The sequence below is a fragment of the Budorcas taxicolor genome, chromosome 9 (genome assembly GCF_023091745.1).
Source record: "Budorcas taxicolor isolate Tak-1 chromosome 9, Takin1.1, whole genome shotgun sequence".
NCBI lineage: Eukaryota > Metazoa > Chordata > Mammalia > Artiodactyla > Bovidae > Budorcas > Budorcas taxicolor.
In genome coordinates, this window is record NC_068918.1 from 81292802 (window position 1) to 81317165 (window position 24364).

The 24364-nt window shown below is 37.7% G+C and overlaps 1 protein-coding gene across 1 annotated transcript; it reads right to left on the bottom strand.

The window, feature by feature from the left end:
* Window positions 1-18433: 18433 nt before the first annotated feature.
* LOC128053173 (amidophosphoribosyltransferase-like) lies at window positions 18434-19237 on the bottom strand. The gene has a single exon (XM_052645624.1). It carries the CDS (start codon window positions 19235-19237, stop codon window positions 18434-18436), a length of 804 nt encoding a protein of 267 aa, XP_052501584.1.
* Between the last annotated feature and the right edge of the window lie 5127 nt (window positions 19238-24364).

The window sequence follows — 24364 nt, forward strand, 5'->3', positions numbered from 1 at the left end:
CATTCCAATCCCAAAGAAAGGCAATGCAAAAGAATGCTAAAACTACTGCACAATTGCACTCATCTCACACACTAGTAAAGTAATGCTCAAAATTCTCCAAGCCAGGCTTCAGCAATACATGAACCGTGAACTTCCAGATGTTCAAGCTGGTTTTAGAAAAGGCAGAGGAACCAGAGATCAAATTGCCAACATCTGCTGGGTCATCGAAAAAGCAAGAGAGTTCCAGAAAAACATCTATTTCTGCTTTCTTGACTATGCCAAAGCCTTTGACTGTGTGGATCACAATAAGCTGTGGAAAATTCTGAGAGAGATGGGAATAGCAGACCACCTGACCTGCCTCTTGAGAAATCTGTATGCAGGTCAGGAAGCAACAGTTAGAACTGGACATGGGACAACAGACTGGTTCCAAATAGGAAAAGGAGTACATCAAGGCTGTATATTGTCACCCTGCTTATTCAACTTCTATGCAGAGTACATCATGAGAAACGCTGGACTGGAAGAAACACAAGCTGGAATCAAGGTTGCTGGGAGAAATATTAATAACCTCAGATATGCAGATGACACCACCCTTATGGCAGAAAGTGAAGAGGAACTAAAAAGCCTCTTGATTGAAAGTGAAAGTGGAGAGTGAAAAAGTTGGCTTAAAGCTCAACATTCAGAAAATGAAGATCATGGCATCTGGTCCCATCACTTCATGGGAAATAGATGGGGAAACAGTGGAAACAGTGTCAGACTTTATTTTTTTGGGCTCCAAAATCACTGCAGATGGTGACTGCAGCCATGAAATTAAAAGACGCTTCCTCCTTGGAAGAAAAGTTATGACCAACCTAGATAGCATATTCAAAAGCAGAGACATTACTTTGTCGACTAAGGTCCATCTAGTCAAGGCTAGGTTTTTTCCTATGGTCATGTATGGATGTGAGAGCTGGACTGTGAAGAAGGCTGAGCACCAAAGAATTGATGCTTTTGAACTGTGGTGTTGGAGAAGACTCTTGAGAGTCCCTTGGCCTGCAAGGAGATGCAACCAGTCCATTCTGAAGGAGATCAGCCCTGGGATTTCTTTGGAGAGAATGATGCTGAAGCTGAAACTCCAGGACTTTGGCCACTTGATGCGAAGAGTTGACTCATTGGAAAAGACTCTGATGCTGGGAGGGATTGGGGGCAGGAGGAGAAGGGGACGACCGAGGATGAGATGGATGGATGGCATCACTGACTCGATGCACATGAGTTTGGGTAAACTCTGGGAGATGGTGATGGACAGGGAGGCCTGGCGTGCTGCGATTCATGGGGTTGCAAAGAGTCAGACACGACTGAGCGACTGAACTGAACTGAAGCAAAGGATAGGCATATATACATGCATTCATGTAAAAATGGGTTCATGAAATATCAACCCTGAGCAAGAAATTTTATCTGGAATTCTGGAAAAAAAGTTACAGGTTTGTGTTTCTTTAATTATAAAGAAGCCATTTAACAGATTTCACAAAACGCTTATTATAACAACTAGGGATTCTTGGAGTATAACAATGGCTATACTTGGTAAAGCAACTTTTATATTGATATGATGAAACTAATCACTTCTGTGTTATATCTCAGGTATTGCATTGTTTCATGAATGTTGGAGATCAATTGTTTAAGATTTGTTTTCCCTATTATACTGCATAACACTGAGGCAAGAACTATGATTATTTTGTTCAAGACTGGCACATAGTACATTAAAGTTTATCAAATTAAGCTGTCAAACATTGGGATACATTGATAAAACTAGTTTGTATTATTTCATATTATTCCCATTCATAATCACAGTTTGTGTCAAAGTGGGGCAAAGTTTATTCTATTCAGATCACTTGTGTATGGCTCTGTCTATAAACTCACAAGCAGCTATATGAGACAAAATGATGAAAATTCAATAAGTCAAAGTGCAGATTCAGATAGAGAGTTGGTGTCTACAGGTATGACAGCTGCAGGACAGGAAAACTTCCTTTTAGGGAGGCTGAGTGCCAGGTAGCCAAACACTTTGCCACTGGAGAACTGGGATCATGCTAGCATAGCCATGCCATATTAGGAGCTTCAAAGAGCAGGGCCCAAGCAAGGAGGCTCAGTGGAGGGCAAGACTAGATAAATATTAATTTTACTTATAAATACACCTTCTTTCTGTAACCAAGTGATGATTTCTAAGTCAATAGAGAAAATACATTTTAGTGTGGTTGATGCCAGTTTAAAGGGAACAGAGTGAAATGAATGATTTCTGAAAAGGTGTCTAAAACAAATTCACCTTTGGTGTCACACAGGTGCCAGGGCCAATTAATAACAACAGCAGCAATGGTGACAATATATAACACTTTTTTGAATTGTCACTATGTGAAAGTAGTCCATTAAATAATTTGCATGCATTTAATATCTCAAACCTTGAAAATTCTCTAAGATATGCACTGTCATCTGATCTGTTTTCCAAAAGATGAAATTTTGAGTGAGACAGTACAGTACAAAGTGGCAGGGTGAGGACTCAGGCTCAGTGTACTTGGCTCCAAATCTTATGACTTGACTTCGGTGTCAAGTCTGAACAGTAGTAAGGGAGACAGAGCAGAATCAAAGCCTGGGGAATTTGGCTGACAGGGACTATACAGTGGAAGCCAGAACGGGGAACTTTGTGGGGAGAGCCAGTAAGCCAGCAAAGAAGATTCACTGAAGTGGGACTTTCATAGGAGAAGGCAGCTTAATGCTTTGTGAGTACTTAGTACTCAGTCCTTTCTCAGGCATAAGGTAGCAGACATAGGCACTTCTGGGTAAAGGAGGTGGTATCACTATGAATATCAGGTCTGTTATTCATTGTCACACTGATAATCAACTGGTATACCCAGCACACCAGTTTATTTGTTACTCTTCAGTATATGCTATCAAATCAAATATTAAAAAAAAATGTTATAAGTATGCCATAAGCAATACAGGGAGATTGTGTTGTGAATAGCTGTTATTGTTTGAAGCTATTCAATGTATTAATGGAATTAACAAATATTTATTCAGCACCTATTGTCAGCTGGACACTGATATAGATTGTGAGCTAGATCAGGAACACATAGACATATTCTCCACACAACAACCATGAGAGCAGATTCATACTTCAACACATCTTAGCTCTGCAAAAAGAAAACAAGATAAAAAATCTAATGGGCAACCCTCGCCAGGACCACAGATCCTTTACAAATATTCACGCAGAAAAAAAAATTACTAAAATATTTGGTGCAACCCTAAATGCCAAATATAGCACATTTGGTGAACTTTTAATTTGATCTGATAATTGTGCAATCAACTGATTTATCTTTGCTGGTGAAGGGAGACAAAATGTATTCAAATATAGAAGTGGTGTATAAAAATGATGCCTATATAATATTATTGAAAAAAAATTACTTACTAACACATCAGTTGAAAGCGGTGAAATAAAATCAGAGACTGATGATAGGTTGAGAGGATAAAAAATAAAAATAAGTAAATTATCATATTAAATGGAATGATGAAGAATGTAGAAATGGAGTAAAGTAAAAATATTTCTATACAAAATGAAAACAAAGGCATTTAAAATGTGTAACATTAAAAATCACACAATAGTGGTCAGTATATAATAACTCAAATTATATTGATAAAGACCATTGTGTGAATGAGGAAAACTTTGAAAAAAAGGTTAGCCCTAGTAGAATAAGATACATGTCTTCTAACACTACAGATTATATAAGTAAAATAAAACTTTTTAAAAAGCTCACATGGTAAAAAAATAGCTAGAGCATTGAACAAGCTAACAGAAGCCAGACCATACAGAGGAGCTATCACTAAGCTGAGGGAAAAAAATTATTTTGCTGTTTGAGAGGAATCAGTCATTAGAAGCAGTTCAGTTCTGTTCAGTTCAGTTCAGTTGCTCAGTCGTGTCTGACTCTTTGTGACCCCATGAATCGCAGCACGCCAGGCCTCCCTGTCCATCACCAACTCCCAGAGTTCACTCAGACTCACGTCCATCGAGTCCGTGATGCCATCCAGCCATCTCATCCTGGGTCGTCCCCTTCTCCTCCTGCCCCCAGTCCCTCCCAGCATCAGAGTCTTTTCCAATGAGTCAGCTCTTCTCATGAGGTGGACAAAATACTGGAGCTTCAACACCTTTAAAATGACACCCATATTTTGTAGCAATTTTTAAAAACACAAAAATAAAGTAAAAATTTGAAAAGCATATAATAAATGTAACTCAGAAGGACTATTTTAAGAATGGAACTCTTAGGTGAGGTAAAAAAATCAGATTAATTGAAACAGTATCATATAAAAAAGTTCAAAAGGGTTTCAAATAAAAGAACAGGCAATTTTATCAGGCAAAAATGGAGAGTTTATAATATTAGCCTCAATATGTAGAATTTTAAGTAGAACAGCTGGAGAATATTAAACAGGGCAAAGAAAAATTAAAGACTTTAATGTAAAGTACCAAAGAAAAATTTTAGTCAATCACTATGTAACTTTACAAGTGGGCCAGTGGCTTTCTAAGCTTGTCAGAAAGACAAATATAAGACAAAATGTAAGACAAAAGGCATAAGACATAAAACATAAGACAAAACATAAGACATAAAACAAAAGACATAACATGAAACATAAGACATAAACAAGACAAAACATAAGACAAACAGAAGACAGATAAGACGAAAGCTTGTCATAGAGGGAAAAACAGGTTGATCTTTCCATTTCAAAATTTCAAACTTCTTTATGTTCAAAAAAAAATAGACAAAGCAACAACACAATGAAAAGATATTAGTAAGTCTGGGTAAATATTTTCAATATTTATGAAAAATGATAAAAAATTTAATATTAAAAAACTTAAAAATATTAAAAATAATTTTACACCTCAGGGGAAAAATAAGTAAATCACAAAATAAAGCAGAAATAAGAGAAATGAAAGAAACAAATAAATCTGCAGAAGTTTAACCTAATTAGAAATCAAAGAAATGCAAAATAAAATATGTTTCACCTGGTAACCTGAGGAAATGTGGCCTCTCTTTTTTTTTGTCATTTTGTTTTTAGAATAATAAAATTCTCATACATTGTTGACATTCATTATTCAAATTCTATTTTAAATATATTTATGAGAAGAAAAATGAATAAAAAGAAATATAACAATATTTTGAGGTGCAAAATTATGAGTGACTCTCAGTTTACTGTTATATATATTTCCAAAATTAACTATTAATATAATAATAAATCAACTTTATAACAAAACGCAATTTAAGAATACACAGTAAAGAAATGAAGGTAATTTGGGATTTTTTTTCCTTAGCCTGTATTATTTGAATGTTTTTCTAATTTAAAGTTATTTCTCATTCCTCAGGGAGGATTTGTCACCTGCAAAAGAAATATATATATATATATATATATATATATATATACATTTAATTTGTTAGCATATTTGTTTCTATCTCTTGGACAATAAGCTCCTCATTGTAGGTATCCTATTTTATTAATATTGGAGACACAAAATGCTTAGCTATTTAGATGTTTTTCACATATTGTTAATGCTTGTTAAATATCTGTTGAGTTGAATAAACTGATTCTAGTTCAATTACAAAGATGAAAAGTTAAAGAGTAAATGGTTTCTAAAGCTACCCAATAATATACTTTGATAGTGAGTTCCTTAATTAGTATCTTTTTAATTTGACAACTTAAATGCTCCTATGCTTAAGAAATTTGATCTGATTTTGTTTTATAAATCTTCTTTTTTGTTTCATAACTATTGACATATTTCTAAATAACCTATAGAAAATCTTTAGGGTCACAAAGAGTCAGACACAACAAAGTGACTGAACAACAGCAACATAGAAAACCTTTTTATATACACATTTGTAATAAATACAGGATTTGGAATAAATTTATAACACTTATACCATGTTGATGTATGGCAGAAACCAACACAATATAGTAAAGCGATTATCCTCCAATTAAAAATAAATTTAAAAAAAGAAAAAAATACTGTGATTACATATTTTGAAAGCCATCACTCTTGAACTGAGGAGTGTTCTGATTGAAATTCTAGTGAGTTTCCACAAATTCTAAGGTCTAGAATAAGTCCATTTTACTAATTTTATATATGTTGCATTTTTCCTTTCTGTAGGAAGGTAATATTTTTTTTCTCCCTTTGGAATTCTAAAAGCAGGAAAATAATGGGTTGGTGTGTATTATAGAAACTTGTTGAATAGCACCGTGGCTTCCATCAGACATAAGGGCACGCAGAGCAGGCATGCTTTGAGAAGGGTGTAGTAAACAAGAATTGGATTAAAACTGCCTGAAGGGACCCTGAAGCTAAAATAAGGGCATATTTTCTATGAAGAATCTTGCATTTATCATCTTACTATAGTTAATCTTGATTCCAGCTTGTGCTTCTTCCAGCCCAGAGAACTGTGGTGTTGAAGACTCTTGAGAGTCTCTTGGACTACAAGGAGATCCAACCAGTCCATTTTGAAGGAGATCAGTCCTGGGATTTCTTTGGAAGGACTGAAACTAAAGCTGAAACTCCTATACTTTGGCCACCTCATGCGAAGAGTTGACTCTTTGGAAAAGACCCTGACGCTGGGAGGGATTGGGGGCAGGAGGAGAAGGGGACGACCCAGGATGAGATAGCTGGATGGCATCACTGACTCGATGGACATGAGTTTGAGTGAACTCTGGGGGTTGGTGATGGACAGGGAGGCCTGGCATGCTGAGATTCATGGGGTCGCAAAGAGTCGGACATGACTGAGCAACTGAACTGAACTGAGAGTCAACCTATCGATTTTTTTGTGTGTTTTAGAAAAGGTCTCTCTTCTATTGTGATATATGAAGGTTTAAAACCTAATTGAGCTAAGTAAACAGAAGAAAAATATGATAAAAATCACTGAATGTATAATAGCCTTAATATATAAAATACAGCCGATTTTTCTGTAATAATTATTGGCAGCATTTCTTTTTCATTCTCCTCGTGTTGGAGATCACTTTTAAAAAAATCATCACTTTAAGTACAAGGTACATCTGTTGTTGTTTAGTTGTTAAGTTAGTGTCCAATTCTTTTGCGACCCCATGGACTGCAGCATGCCAGTCTCCTCTGTCCATGGGATTTCCCAGGCAAGAATACTGGAATGGGTTGCCATTTCCTTTTCAAGGGGAGCTTCCTGAGCCCAGGAACTGAATCCACCTCTCCTGCACTGACAGGTGGATTCTTTACCACTGAGCTCCAGGGAAGCCCATAAGGTACTTTAAAGAATGTCAAATGGCTGTACTAGTTTGCATCCCCACCAACTGTGCAAACTAGTACAGCCGCTCTGGAGAACAGTGTGGAGATTCCTTAAAAAACTGGAAATAGAACTGCCATACGACCCAGCAATCCCACTGCTGGGCATACACACCAAGGGAACCAGAATTGAAAGAGACACGTGTACCCCAGTGTTCATCGCAGCACTGTTTACAATAGCCAGGACATGGAAGCAACCTAGATGTCCATCAGCAGACGAATGGATAAGAAAGCTGTGGTACATATACACAATGGAGTATTACTCAGCCATTAGAAAGAATGCATTTGAATCAGTTCTAATGAGGTGGATGAAACTGGAGCCTAATATACAGAGTGAAGTAAGCCAGAAAGAAAAACACCAATACAGTATATTAATGTATATATATAGAATTTAGAAAGATGGTAACAATGACCCGATATGCAAGACAGCAAAAGAGACACAGATGTAAAAGAACAGACTTTTGGACTCTGTGGGAGAAGGTGAGGGGGGGATGATTTGAGAGAATAACATTGAAACATGTATATTATCATATGTGAAATATATTGCCAGTCCTGCATGAGGCAGGACACTCAGGGCTGATGCACTGGGATGACCCTGAGGGATGGGATGGGGAGGAGGGTTCAGGATGGGGAACACATGTACACCCATGGCTGAGTCACGTGAATGTATGGCAAAAAATACCACAATATCGTAAAGTAATTAGCCTCCAATTAAAAAAAATAAAAGAATGTCAAATGGGTGATAGACGCCTGTGAGAGAAACCAAAGGTCTTGAGACCTATTTTCCACTGTGGCCTTCCTATGCACTTATGTCTGGCAGCTGTTCCACCCACCTTTGCACAGGATGTAGTCCTGAACTATTCCTCATCATCCTTCAGATAAAACCCAGGCTGCCAAACGGTGGCTGCTAATTCACATGAACCATCCCTTTCTTCCTATTTCTGGAACCAGCAGAACTTTGCCTGATCCCCTTCCTCCTGCTAAGGCCCCTAAACAGGCCACCCCTTCCCCAAATTTAGATTCTCCTTCAGAGCCTTCTCATGCCAGGCACTTTCAAATGATCTCTTATCTGAATGGTGTCCTGGTTGACTTTCTTCTCCAAGTAAAAATACTCTAGGAATTAAGAATGAGGTGGGAGACAGTATTTATAGATTTTGTGATCAGTGAGGATTGATCAAGTGGGGAATACTTGCACTGAACTTAAATGGATGGATTTTTTTTACAGATTAAATAATAAATTTCATATACTTACAGCTTACTGTCAGCTATCAGTTTTCACCCAAGTATTCCTATATACATCAAGGCTAAAAATATTGTAAGACAAAATCAGAAGTTGGAAAACTCCTGTGAAGGTGAATACACAAGTATAGGTACCAACTAAAGTGTAAATAAAGCCACTGAGTGTGGCAAGTCTCATTCTAGAGGGGACTTTAGCTTGTTCCAAGGCTTTTTGAATATTAACATAGTCTTAAAACCTTGATACATTCTAATCCATGTAATCACAAAGATTTCAATTCACAAAGAGTCATTAAACTAAAAATCATTTTTTCTGTATAGCTGAAGAGCCAAATATTTCAGGGAAATATTTCCAGAAACTTTGACTTATTTTAATGTGATAAGGACATTATTGCAAATAATTTAATGTGTAAATTGCACATTATTTCACCTTTATCAATGTGTAAATTATTGCACATTAAATTAAATACACATTAAATTAAATAATTTAATGTCTCTTTAATGTGTTAATGCAGAAATAATATTCTCATCAAGATATTTATTATGTGTTCTAAGCTGCTCTAAGTAACTGGGATGAACACGTGTCCATAGTTACAAATTTAATTCGACCCTAGATGTATTCTTTTCCTCTCTTCAGAGTGAATATATGCTTTAGATTTAAGAGACCAGTTCTTATCAGATGTGGGAGAATTAAAGTGATATCTATTTCTCTTTCTTTCAAGTCTGAGGTTTGAGTGTCGTTACCAACTATTGAATCTACTTGGCTTACCCTTTGGGTAATATCTTAGATTAAAGGACCAAAGCTTAGATTAAGGGATCAGTTGCGTGTTGGTTAAATGTTTGGAAAGAGGGGGAACTGATCTGTATAGTGTTTGCCAACTTCCTTGTTTTGAGTACTACCACCATGGCCATTTCAATGTGATGTTACTAAAAGCAGAGTTGTAAAAGAGATGTTCAGCAGGAACCCATCCTACAGTACTTTCATCATACAGATATAATAGATGTGAATAACTTCAAAAAAGAGCATGGCTAAAAATAAATTGTGGAAAATGAATCAGTAAGTGATGAGTTTTAGATATATATTTCTTTTATTTAGTTATTTCAATTTATTTACTTGAAATTTTACACAATTTAACCTTCAATAATAACTATGTTCACAACTAGCTTACAAAATTCCTGAAATGTAAAAATAGACTCCCATGAGCTAAAAACAGGCTCTAGCACAGCACATGCTTTGTCTGTTAACTTCTTTGTTTTCAAAATATGGCTGCACAGATTGGTCCCCCATCAGCATCATCTTGGAACTTATTAGAAATGCACAGTCTTGAGCCCACCCCAGATCTACCAAGTCAGACTGTTCATTTTAACAGGCTGTTTGGATAATATTTACTCAAATTAAAGTTTGAGAGGTCCCAGAAATTTTACTCTCAGTCTGGGTCAGCCTTGGGGTTGGGAAGATTCTTGATTAATAGAAGAGTTTATTGCTGACACAGGTTTTAAAATTGAAGGAAATATCTTTATAATCTTTATCTGTGACTGGAAAGGCTTATTAGATTATAAATAAGGAGAAAGTGGAATTGGGATAAAGGCTTATTAGATTATAAATAAGGAGAAAGTGGAATTGGGATAAAGGTGAAAATAGTAGGGTAGATGTATAATCCACATGACTTTAGACACTGTATATAATTAAAAAACAAACATCAACTTAACAGTTAGAGGCACAGGAAATACCTAAATGACATAACAAAGAATGTATCACGGCATTAATTTTTTCATGATGGAGAAATCTAATTATAAGTTGGACATAAACAATAATTTTTCCTATAAATAGGTGTTTAAAATTCTCCTCCATTCATGCATAGTGAGCAGATCTGCACGTGGAAAACAGAAACACTCTGAATGAAAGAGACGCCCGATGATGGGCCAAAAGTTCTGCTGAATGTAGCATTCTAGAGGTAAGGTAAAGTAGAAATCCAGACTTTTGCAGAGAATTTTGGAAAAAAAACTATCCTTCTTAATAACCTCAATACTCATATGGTTAAAATGACAAGTGACTATCAGTCAGCTTTTTTCCCCAACCCCTTCAGGGCATGTTTGATGGCCCAGGAACAAAGTGACCAGGATGGCAAGGATGGAGAGTCACCCGGAGTTCAACAACTTGGGCTTCTCCTCAAAAGAGGATAATCCGGCTACTGCTTATTGCTGAGTGCCCAACCTCCCAATGACAGCGAGCATCTTTGAATCTGGTGTTAATATGGTGGTGATGTTTGAGGGGACCAGCCAGTGACACTGGGCTGATTGATTACATTGAACTATTTCCATCACTGTGAGACAGTCATCCTCACTGAAAAAGACATGTTTTCCTGGGGCTTCCCTGGTAGTCCAGTGGTTAAGAATCCACCTCACAATGCAGGAGACATAAGTTCAATCCCTGGTTGGGGAACTAAGATCCCACATGCCAGGGAACAACTAGAGAGCCCACTCGCCACAACTAGAGAGCCTGTGCATCATAACAAATAAAAGATCCCCTGTGCCACAATGAAGACCCAATGCAGCCAAATAAATGTATTTTAAAAAAAGAAAAGACAAATAAAAGAAAAAGATATGTTTTCTGGATATGAATTTGGCATCCCTGACTGTGATGCTTCTGCCAGCACCACCACCCATGGACGTGCAAAATGCCTTATGAGCACGCATGGTATCCCGGACTACGTTGCTTCTGAACAGGGAGCCAATCTTGCAGGAAAGGAACTCAGCTCATGAAAGATGCTTGGCTCATGCAGAAGGAATGAACTGGTCTGATGGCATATTATCTCTTAGAAGTAGCTGGTCTGTTTTAAAAAAATGGGATAGCTATTGAAGTCTCCATTATAGTTTTACTTAGAAGACTACACATTGAAAGAATGAGCTTTCATCTTTTAGGATACAGTGTATGTTTTGAATCAGAGCATTATGTGGTGTTTTCTCTCATATAGTTGGAAAAGTTGCGTCTGATAATCAAGCAGTGAAGTAGCTACATATATGATGTATATAACATATCATATATATATATTACAGTGAACAGTCTATGAAGTTTGTAGAAAAATAACTTTACAATTTAGTCTTTAGTGACCTCATGGACTGTAGCCCACCAGGCTCCTCCATCTATGGAATTTTCTAGGCAAGAGTACTGGAGTGGGTTGCCATTTCCTTCTCCAGGGGATCTTCCCGACCCAGGGATTGAACCCGGGTCTCCTGCATTGCAGGAGCCACCAGGGAATCAAAAGAATATTCAGGGGGACTGTAACTGAATTGGTGGAATGACTGATACAGTGGGTGTAGAGACAGTGCTTTTCCATTTGGCGAAGAGGATGAGGGCTCCTTTACTAGTGTGAGGGAAATTGGCATCCTGTTAGAGAGAAACAGAGTTGTGTTGTACGGAGGCTGAAATGTGTGTTCATGTATATTTGCGGTTACTGAGTGGCCAAGGGGTGGACTGTGCCAGTTAGGATTTATGACTTCTCAGCTCCAAACTCACCCTTGTTTGCCCTGCTTTGTGATGATGGAATTAGACTCTGCAGATTACATTTACCCTTTGCCAGCTGGCTTGGTATTAGGCTCTGCTGAGAGACAATAGAGGGTCTGGAGGGCAGGAAGAGTAGGAAGGGATGCTTATCCTTCTGTGCTCTGCTTCCCATGGGACATCGAGAAGGTGGGTGTGAAATGGACTCTGGCACACATACCACAGCTGAATGTGCTTTGCCGTTTTCTGAGGACACCTCCCAGCATGTTTCTTCATCGTTTTGCAGTTCAGGGGCAGCCTCCTCCAGCAGGTGTCTTGATCACCACAATGACAAGGTATTTTCATGGTTCCACAGTTTCGTAAAGAGCTTTGATTGACTTTCTTCATCATCACAGTGACAGGCAGCAAATAGCAATGACGCCATCTACCCTGAGGTCTGGATCTCAGCCTTACAGCCTCCCTTAAGTTTCTGAGTTCCTTCCTTATCCATTTTCCCCTCAACCCTAAGGGAGTAACCAGGCTGCAGCTGCTCATTTTAGCAACCACATTTTTACTAGTTAGAAATCCTGTTTTCCTCATTCAAATTCCTGATATATTTTTCGTGTCCTGAATGGTACTGTGATTGAGAGTTTTACAGCTTTATTATTAAACTTTTTTCTTCTTTGGTTAAGAATTGTGTGTGATAGTCTGAGTATTATACTATAATTACCATATTTATTATATTAAAGTTTGAAGACTAAATGGTGTTTTCATGCTATGCTATGGATTGAAACAGTTTCTACTAATCCTTTTGCTGAGTTGAATGATTTGGCAGGGCCCATAAAGCTTGATGCATCCTAAGGAAACCTCAGGGGATGGTCTTTAATTGTATTTGTTATTTTTTTCATAAACAGTTGAAGCTTAATATTGTTGGAGAAGGTCATGGAGAGGACATGACTACTGGTGGACCTGACAGCTGGATTCTGACAATCAAAGGCTTCTAACACTTCCCTTCCCCAGCCCTGGCCCTTGGAAAGTACATTCTGCCCACCATCCTGCCCCACATGAGGATCCATTTCAAGGATGCCATGTTGAGTGTGTTGTTGAGACCATCTGCACTGTGTATGTGACTGAATCCTGTTAAGCCCTCTAGAAGTTTTAAGATCTGGATGGTGGTTGTGGAGATCTACCCTTTCTGTGGATGCCCAAGACAAATCTTGTATATGTGTTCCCTTCTTTACTGAATATTCATTGGAAGGATTGATGCTGAAGCTGAAGCTCCAATATTTTGGGCATCTGATGCGAAGAGTTGACTCATTGGAAAAGACCCTGATCTGGGTAAGATTGAGGGTGGAAAGAGAAGGGGGCGGCAGAGGGTGAGATGGTTAGATAGCATCGCTGACTCAGTGGACATGAGTTTGAGCAAGCTCTGGGAGATGGTGAAGGACAGGGAAGCCTGGTGTACTCAGTCAGCGGGGTCGCAAAGAGTAGGACCCGACTGAGCGACTAAGCAACTGAAACAACACCAACCAACGTGGAGGGGTCTGCCTTTTTCTTTGGTCCCCTCTTGCCCTTTGAGTATGTGGGTTGGTTTTTAATTTAACCCAGGGAACTCCCAAGGTGGTGAACCAACAAATACATCAGAAAATAAAGTTGGCGCGCTTGGATATATCTACCTGTTCATTTTTCTCTGGGGACTCAGCGCTCTCACCCATCTGCAAGGTCAAGGTTTGCCACTGAGAAGCCCAGTGTGATGCTATGTCACTCTGCTCCCTCAGCCATGATCACTTGAACTAAGATGAATACTTGATTCAATTTGGGCAGAGCCTGTTCAGCAGAAATTTGAAATTGTCAATAATAGATTCTTGCCTTTGTTTGGCTCTAGCTACAAAACCTTGAAATCATTTCAGTGTTCAGTAACAAATAATAATGAAATGTTTTCTGCCATATAATGATGTTAAAGGGGGCAGAATTTCATGAAATCAATTCACTTTTAAATGGTAATGAAGTATGCAGTCAGTTACTAGGGATTTTATGTATTTTCCTAGCAACTCTCATATAAAATTTAGTAAGCCAAATCTTCTACTGAACTCTTACTGTGTTATTTACACAAAGACACTGAAAATTTCAGGGCAAGTAAATAATCTCCACATCTGTAGCCATGGATTCTTTTTCTTTTACTCTGTTGGAATAAGAGACTCAGAGAATAAACTTCCTCTATATTCAGACATTTGTCTTTCAAGAACTTACCAAATCTTGTATATTTAGGATTCAGTCAAGTGGAAAGGTCACTTCTCCTCTTTACTGAGGTTGATCCAACCTCCAGTGCAGGTCAGGGGTAACTGTTTTGTCCTCTGTATCCACTATCCGTATGGAGTATACTCCTGAAGTCTTTCCCATCCTTCTTAAGCAAATTTGAAGTGAATGTTTGCTCTGTGCCAGATACTATGTGTTGGGACTGACGCTCTGGTAGTGACAAGATGGAGGCTCTCCTGATCTTATTGATTTCAAAGGTTGATGGATAGAAACAGTGATTGAATATTTAAATTGGTTTTTAATTAATAAATATTTATTGAATATTTACTTTACAGCCATCACTATCCTCGGTGCAAGTGATAAAGCTGTGGGAGGAAAATAAGGTAAATATCCCTGTCCTTAAGAAGACTGACTTCTAGTTGATATAAAATTAAAAATGCTGAAATACAGTAGAAGAATTATAACATTCACTGACAACATGTATCAGGAGGATGTAACCTAGCAAGCATTTCAAGATGACCTGAGTTGTGATGTCTAAGCTGAGTCCTGAAAGATAAGAAGGTGTTAACCAGGTAAAAAGGATGAGCAGAAGAAAATATTTCAGGTAAAGGGATTTTGAAGATCTGGTCTAGTTACTATACAACTGTGGGAAAAAAGCCCTGAAATATGAAAATTCAAAAGTGATTAAAATTTCTAGCAATTAATTTTTAACACCTGATCAATTAATGCTGATTAAGTGACCAATGGGGTATTTCTCTTGGGACTTTGAACAACATTCAGTTTAGGCTAAAAACAATTGATATATTCAAATATGAATATTTATCAGGAAATTCTGATTGAGGATAGGAAAATGGTGAAGTTTATATTTCTCTAGTTAGGATAAACTTCTTGTTCAGTTGATCAGTTGTGTTCAACTCTTTGTGGCCCCATGAACCGTAGCATGCCAGGCTTCCCTGTCCTTCACTATCTCCTGGAGTTTGCTCAAACTCATGCCCATTGAGTTGGTGATGCCATCCAAACATCTCAACCCCTGTCACCCTCTTCTCCTCCTGCCCTCAATCTTTCCTAGCATCAGGGTCTTTTCCAGTGAGTTAACTCTTTGCATCAGGTGGCCAAACTCAGAGCTACCAAATAATATGTAACATGTATGCAGTCATAATTATATGATATCTTAAAAATCAAATAATAATTTAACATTTCTACATTTTAAATTTGAATATAAAGGAAAGGGAATACATTCATTATTGGTAGCTATACAGAGCTAAAAAGTAATTTTTATTATTTTTGGATGCTACTGAGATACATGTTCAATGGGTCAGTAAAATTTTAAAAGTAGACAAAATTATAAAAAAGGAAATGAAAGTTAATCATTATTGATCTGCCAAAGTTTGTATCAGTCTTTGTTATTTTTGATTTAAAAGCCAAATTAAAAATAATTATACATTTTCATGTAAAAATATGCTAAAATTAGATTGTTAAGATACAGACATAGATTAAGGTAACAGACTACTGTTTTGAAGTTTATGTAGCTAGGATATTTACATATTTTATGTAATAAAATAGAAATATTTTTAGATTTCCTGTTTCTATCATAATTGAACTTAAATGATGATGAATTTTAGAAAATCAGAACATTATATAAGCCCATAACTTTATATCATTTAATCATATAAGCATTAGATTTTTATGGTGTAAATATTTATGCAGTAAAATAAATTTTCTAGTATTCTGATTATTCTTGAGAGTAACATAAAATATAGTAATAGTCTAATATAAAGTATGGATAGTGCACTGCAGATATGGGGCTTAATAGATTTAGCTGAGAAATGAAAGCATTAATAATTGCTAGATTTAAAAATATGCCGATGATCACTTCTGTGTTTATTTTACCCTAACTTCTTATTCAACATATTATTTTAACTGTAGTAGATAGTTCTTCTCTAAGAAAATTCATTCACTTTTTTCCCCCTAAATATACCCAATGGCCTAGGAAACTGAAAGGAATGTGTAAAATATAGATACAATCATCAATAGATGGCAACCAAAATTCATCAAGAAGATGATGCATAAGATCATTTACTAAATTAATAAACTTTCACAATGGACTAATGCCTGGCCCACAGGTGGGTTTGTGACTTGGGTCTGTCCACGTGTCCCAACTAAAACCATGATAGACCATTCTGGAGCCACCTACCCCAAATACTTGAGTGCTCAGCCAAGATCCCAGAGTCTCTTGCTGACTCCCAAGCTAGCTATGGAGGCATGACTGAGTCAGCCATGACCAGAAAGCATCTAGCTGACCTGAAGTCATACAAGCAATAATAAATCCTAGTGTTTTAAGTGTGTGAGTTCAAGGCTGTTTTCTTACCCAGCAAGGACTATTTTACTTGCGTGCTCAGTCACTCAGTTGTGTCTGACTCTTTGTGACCCCATGGACTAAAACCCTGCCAGGCTCTTCTGTCCATGGGATTTTTCAGACAAGAATGCTGGAGTGGGTTGTCATGTCCTCCTTCAGGGGATCTTCCTGACCTAGGGATGGAACTAGAGTCCCCTGCAGCTTCTGCACTGGCAGGCAGATACTTTACCCACCATGCCATCTGGGAAGCCCTAAGGTCTAGTTTAGACTCCAATAAATGAATTAGAGAAGACACAACTTTAAGGCTTTGGAAGAAAGATTGGTGATTTAGTATGTGATTACTGGTTAGTGATGTTGAAACTATACAGGGAAGCCAGTCAATCAAGTTAGAAGCACATCTCACATCTTAAATTGTATTAAATTTGAGATGACTCAAAGATGTTGGGAAGACAGGGAGTATTCTTTGTAAGCATAATCTTACAGTAGTAAAATGAAAAAACAAGTAAATTACACAGTAGTGTAATGGGAAAGGTTATATTTGATTAAGTAATGAAATAAAAAATCTTTTACTCCACACAAGTCTCCTTAGGAAAAAAATTATCCTTGTTTTGGAGAATATATTGAAGCACTTTCTCCATTAAGCCTGAACACTAAAAGCAAACAAACTTCTGATAGACGAATTCTCATTACATTAGTATGCATACCCTGATGAATTTTATAACAAGTGTTAACTGATTATTTCTGGATGATGATATTAAAGGTTTATTTTTATTTACACTTCTCTGCATTTATAAATTGTTTTCCAAGGGGCATGTTTTGCTTTTTCTTCATCTTACAGTTTTTTTTTTCTTTCTGGTGTTATCATTTTCATTATTGTTCAGTTCTAAATGTTTTTTATAGTATATTGCTATTTTCTTTCTAACTCAAACATTATTTAGACATTTGTTTTTTGTTTCTAAAATTTCTGATCTTTCAGGTGGAAAGGACTGGCTTATTGTTAACTTACAATTTTCTAAGAGTGGATCAGAGAATTATCTATATGCCCATAATTATGGGGACTCATTGAGACATTATTAGTAGCCTTGCATGTAGGTACTTTCAAGTATTTTCTCTTTTGAGGAATAATGGTATAGGAAACTACCTATGTCCATGGGACCAAGCTTATAGTTGAGTTTCTCAAATCTTCCTTACTCTTACTATTTTTATCAGTTTTGAGGGTGGTGTGCCAGTACCTCCTGATGATACTTTTAGTATATCAAACTCTCATTGGAATTCTATTAGTGCTGACTGTTTTTAAGTATATTTGTTGGTGTTTAGTCTCTGAGTTCTGTCTGAATATTTTTGTGACACCATGGACTGTGACCCTCTAGGCTTCTCTGCCCATGGGATTTTCCCATGGCAAAAATACTGGAGTGGATTGCCATTTCCTTCTCCAGGGGACATGTTCCTATGGCTAATTGTTATGTAGTTGGCTTTCTTAGAAACTACGCAACACATGATTCTCTTTCCTTAACTCTTCAATATCTGCTTCCTCATTCTCAGCAGATATTTTACTTAGAAAACAGAGAAAACCTGAAGAGATGCTCCACCATCTTTTCTCCATCAAATCTGCCAAACTACCTCCAATGGTACCCACATTCCTTCTTGACACCATAAGGGATTGTCCATCTCTCCAAAGCTGAGAGTCAGCTCTCTAGAGGACATACAAACTTGCCCCTGCAATTGTCTCTCTCCTTCATTGTTAGTTTCTTCCTTTATACCAGGTGACTCCCAGCAACATAGGAACTGCTATGTTTCTCCTAAATTAAAAGCCTTTCTTTCATCCCAAACTCCTGTTTTTTCCTTTAAACCTCATGTTTGGCTGAATGAATGTTCTTCCTACATACCAGTTTTTACATAGCACCTCCATGTATGGAAGCCCACACTTTGTTGCATAACCAAGAGCAGCAGGTGAAGCAGATTCTGGGACAGTGCTGACCAAATCTGCATCCACGGGGGCTTCAATGGCCAGCTGCTGACCACAACGATATCTTACTGTGTAAACCATCTGGTCTTCAAATATACTATCTGGTCTTGCAAAATAAACATATTCAAAGATACAGAAAGCCATTGCGTTTCCTTCAGACCTTGGTATAATGTCAAGAGTTTGGACTTTATGTCTGGATATTTCCACAATTTCTCCAGGCAAGACTTCACAGTTATATCTTGCACCGATAGATAAAAAGTTACAAGATTCTGAAGACACCACCCATCCTTCCATTTCTGATGGTTTTTTTTCTTTATCATTTATATCATAAATAGGAATAAGATGACCAATGCATAGAGGACGATTTCCGTAGGGATCTCGGACTGCATAAATCACATGTTTGTGCATTATAAGCAGAGAGTATGCTGTGGGTACTTCCTTCATTAAATTTTTAATCCTTGCTACCCAGTCTGGGGTGTCCTCTTGTTCCTGAGGAGGGGTATAAGTCAGTAGCTGGGTGATCATTTCACTATCAGAACTTGTTGACAGACCAATACCATGACGCATCTCACCCATAATCAAGTTACTCAAAGAATCTGGTGCAAAAGAGGTACATATTCGCGTAGCTTCACCACCAATTAGATATCCATGCTTCATGGGAATAAACATACCAATAAAAGAAGAACTTATTGCCAATAAACCAGAATTTGAGCATATTTCAGATTATCTAGGAGCAAACAGTGTTGTATATCTGTCAGTAGAAGGACTGGTTTCATCTGTACAAGAAGAAATAACACTGAAAAAACAGAGAGTGAAAAAGCAAGACATTATGGTTTAAGAAAATGGGAATGGTCTGGAATGTTTTGAAAACAATGGTCATTGTACAAAGGAAGATATTATGATTCAAGAAAATGAGAATGGTCTGGAATGTTTTGAAAAGAATGATCATTGCACAGCTTGTCTGACTGGAAAATACCCTGTGGAACTAGAATGGTAGCTGCCAGGGGCAGACATTATATTTCAGGACACAAAAGTTGAAGAAGTTGTAGTGGTTATACCTTCATTTACTGTTACTCAGTTGGTACAGTGTGAAATGCCAGATGCTTGTAAGTTCTGAGATTTTTTTCTCTGAAAAGGATACTAAATTGCTATGACTTATTCAGTAATCCTGGATAAATACTTTGGTATTATGTAGGAACTTGGGTGATCCTTTCAGTTTTATTCAGTACTGTTATTTTTTAGAGATCATGTACATTTCAGATCATCAGCAGTAATGTAGCAGATAGGTGAATTTCTGTTTTAGAGAGGATTGCCAGGTATTATACTCTCACAGGTTCTTAGGAAATTTTGTGGAATGTTTAAGAGTTACTGAAATTCATTTATGGAATATTTTCATGGAGAAGGAAATGGCAACCCACTCCAGCCTGGTGAGCTGCCATCTATGGGGTCGCACAGAGTCGGACATGACTGAAGTGACTTAGCTTAGCTTAGCTTAAACTCCCTTTTTTAAACACTACATTTCTCTTATTAATGCATCAGTTTTCAGATTCTTGAGCTTGGGCTGGGATCTAAGACTTAATCAAATGATATGCTGGAGGTCAATGAAGAAGGCATGAAATGAATGGAGGTAATCGATTGACAATGAGCAATGTCAATATTGGGCTTCCCTGGTGGCTCAGATGGTAAAGTGTCTGCTTATCAATATTGATACTTCTTCAATTTCTCTTAACAAATTCAATTGGAGTTCTACTTGGTCAGGCATCTCAGGAGTCCTTAAACTCCACAATGTAGACATTCCTTGGGGTTCTTCTCATTGAAGAGGATTAGATATCCATAGTTTGATCTCCAAAGACAGAGGTGCTTGAAGACTCATTGTTTTCTATTTCAAGGGTTTCTCCTGAGGAAAAGAAGAAAATTAAACTCCAGACTGAAACTCATCTGGCTCTGGGTGGGGTGGAGTTGAGCTCCATGGAAACTGAGATGCATGACCTCCAGTGTCCTGTTATTCTTTGTGAGAATTATCTTCTTTGAAATGAAATTAGCATGGCAGGGTCCTCCTTTCTCTACCATGTTGTGCTAGGTATCAATGGAGTCTTCCCATGCTTAGCTGCTTGTCCTGGGGCCTGGAGTCTTTTGAGGTCTATTCTATTGGAAAGAGGGAAGGTCTCTAAACCCATGTATGCTTCCATTATTATTTGGTTTTCCAATCTCAGTTATTCTGTACCAATGTCTCTTCCTAAAATACATAAAGGTGGCCCATCTTGCCAACACAATAATTAATTCTCTTTCAAAGACTGCTAGATCTGGTTTATGTGAAGGAGGCATATTCTTTCTGTTAATATTGTATAACTTTCTTGCAAAAATGAGAAAGCTGACCTTATCATGTAAACAAATTGTTTTTTCCTGGCTTGCATTTCATTAGACAGGCTTATTACCTTAATCAATGATGACCTTATTGCCATGATATAAAATTTCCTCCTAGGATACATGTTTTTTCCTAATAGAAGGGGTCGTATATGTATTTATGGGGCTTGGTGAAGAAGAAGAGTTGGGAAATTTTCAAATTTGTCCCAACAGTAGGAGTAAATCTGTCTATTCCTGAAGTATTTGAGCTATTTTCATAGTCTTATAAAAATTTTTATCTCATCTGCTTTGAAGACCATACACTTTGCTGGCTTCTCTGTTCTCATTGATGGCGAAGAAATAAAACCATCTACCTGATGGGCTTTCCAGGGTCTAGTTAGTGCTCTTAGGGATCTCAGTGAAAGGTAATGATGGAATGTCATTTTAGAGTCATGCAGAAAAGATTTAATTTCCCATTAACTGTATGATTTAAATAAAGTTATTTAATCTTTGTCTGTTTTCATAGAAACAAATAAACCTAACAGACTCTGGGAGAATTATACCTTTTAGGGGTTTTAAAAGGGATTACATACAAAGTATGTAATATGGATGGATAAGTATGTAGTATGGATACAAAGTACCTAGTGTAGTGCTCATCATATAAGTATCATATAAACATATTTCATGTTTCTTTCCTGTATATTCACAAACACAACTGCTGGACTCTTATCGGACTTTGGTAAGATCTCATTCAGGAAAACTGACTCTTCTAGCTCTTTCTCTTTTTATAGTCCCCACTGATTTTCATGTCTCTTCTTATAAGGGATTCAGGCAAATGATGTTTTAGAGGAGCTAGACTTTTGCATTGTCCCAGAAAGTCTGCAACGTCATTTCAGTTCTTAAGCTGGTACGGGAGGAAATACACTTGACACCCCTGCTAGCACTAGGAGGATCTCTTTAAGACACACAAATAGGACAATCTTCAAGCTTCTGCTAAGGGAAGAAGCTGGAAGTTACATTTTCCTCAAGGGGACTCTGCTGTGACATCATTTGCAGAATGCTCTATATCTAAATCATCTCAGAATATTTCCAGGAAATCCAAACTTTCTTTTCTGTCCCTTTGGGCAGGCTAAGTTATCCTAAATCCCATAGGATTAGTAAACACTTGACAACTTGCAAACCTAGAGAGACACCAGCATGCTGTCTGTACATATTATCAGTGAGCAGCTAGGAGAGCCTCTTCTGCACAGTTGCTCCCTCTGTCCCAAGGAACCCAGTGGGACCCGGGTCAGCAGAGCCTTGTCTCCCCCAAAGGCAGGCATGGGGCTGACTCTCTTATTTGCTTGCTGTAGATGGGATTGCTTGTTTGCAAACAAGAGATGACTGGTAAAGTGGCTTCACTCCATCTTGGACAAAGAAGGAATTTACAGAGATAAAGAAGATGGTCAGTCTTTTTCCACTCCTGCTTTGGAAGTAGTTACTAGTTCCAGTGGTGGTCCAGATGGGTTTCTCCTGTGGCTCAGTGGTAAAAGATCCATCTGCCAATGAAGGAGATATGGGTTTGATCCTTGGGTTGGGAAGATCCCCTGGAGAAGAAAGTGGCAACTCACTCGATTATTCTCGCTTGGGAAATTCCATGGACAGGGGAGCCTGGCAGGCTACAGTTCGCGGGTTGGCAAAAGAGTCGGACATGACTTAGACTTAGCGACTAAACAAAAACAACAACTAGTGATATCTTAATGATAATGTCGAAACCCTCACCACCTTTTTAGAGTAGAGATGTTAGATGCCTTCTAGTTTTAAGAATTAGTAATCCATCTTTCTGACAATGTCTACAAGTTCTAATCAAAGGACATTGCAATTAGTTACGGTGCGCTCACATTTTTCTCTTTGGACCTCCAGCATCTGATAAAATGTTTAATACTTGTTGGAAAAATAAGAATATTTGTACTTTTTAACTATTCTTGATATATTAATTTACTGTGGCTGTTTTAACAATTCCCATAAACTTGGTGCTTAAAACAACAGACATTTATTTTTTCTGTTTGGAAGCCAGGAACCTGAAGTCAAGCTGTCAGCAGGGTCATGCTCCTTCAAGAGGCTCTAGGGGAGGACACTTCCTTGTCTCTCCAAGCTTACAGTGGCCACTCCAATGAATAGTCAGGACTGATTTCCTTTAGGATGGACTGGCTAATGTTTTTCCAGTAGTCATGTATGGATGTTAAAGTTGGACTATAAAGAAAGCTGAGTGCTGAATAATTGATACTTTTGAACTATGGTGTTGGAGAAGACTCTTGAGAGTCCCTTGGACTGTAAGGAGATCCAACCAGTCCATCTTCATATGGTCTTTGTATTTGTGTGTGTGTGTGTTTGTTTGTGTTAATGTATGTGTAATCTCGCTATGCTTTTTCTGCACTTAGGATACAGATAGTCCAGGATAGCTTCTTACGTCAGCATTCTCAGTTTAATTACAACTTCAAAGTCTCCTTTTCCATATGGCACCATTATTGACAGATTCCTGGGTTAGGACCTGATGTCTTTGGAGCCTGTGTTCAGTCCTCAGTATTTGGTAAGTAGCATTGTTAAATATAGCACTTGTTGTTTTTCAGTCACTAAGTTGTGTCTGACTTTTTGGACTCCATGGACTGCAGTACACTCCAGGGTTCCCTGTCCACTCCTGTTGTTTGCTCAAACTCATGTCCATTGAGTCATTGATGCTACCCAACCATCTCATCTTCTGTCACCCCCTTCTCCTCCTGCCCTCAATCTCCCAACATTAGAGTCTTTTCCAGTGAGTCAGTTATTTGCATCAGGTGGCCAAAGTATTGGAGCTTCAGCTTCAGCATCTGTCATTCCAATGAATATTCAGAGTTGATTTTCTTTAGGATTGACTGCTTTGATGTCCTTGCTGTCAAGAGTCTCCTCCACCACCACAATTCAAAAGCATCAGTTCTTTGGTGTTCAGCCTTCTTTATGGGCCAACTCTCATATCCATACATGACTATTGGAAAAGCCATAATTTTGACTGTATAGACCTTTGTCAGGAAAGCGATGACTCTGCTTTTCAATATACTGTTTCTCATATACAACATTTAGAATTTCTTTAAAAAGTGGTAGAAATGAAAAAAGGAATAAATACATTTAAAATATGCCTGAAGATAAATAACACAAAGGTGCATGAGACCAGAGGAAAAAGAGATTTACGAATAAGGTTGTGAGGGATGGCAAGGGAGGCAGATGGAAGAGGTGGGAGAAGCCAGGAACTTTGCTTCTGAGAGCATTCACAGCCTTCTCATTGCTAAGGAAACCACTTCACAATTTCCTGCCTCAATTTCAGCTCTGAACAGCTGCTTTACTTATAATTTGGCTTCGCTGAAGGATTTTAATTGTGAGGTGATGAAAAGTCAAAGTGCCAATGTTGGAGAGGAAAGAAAAATTATG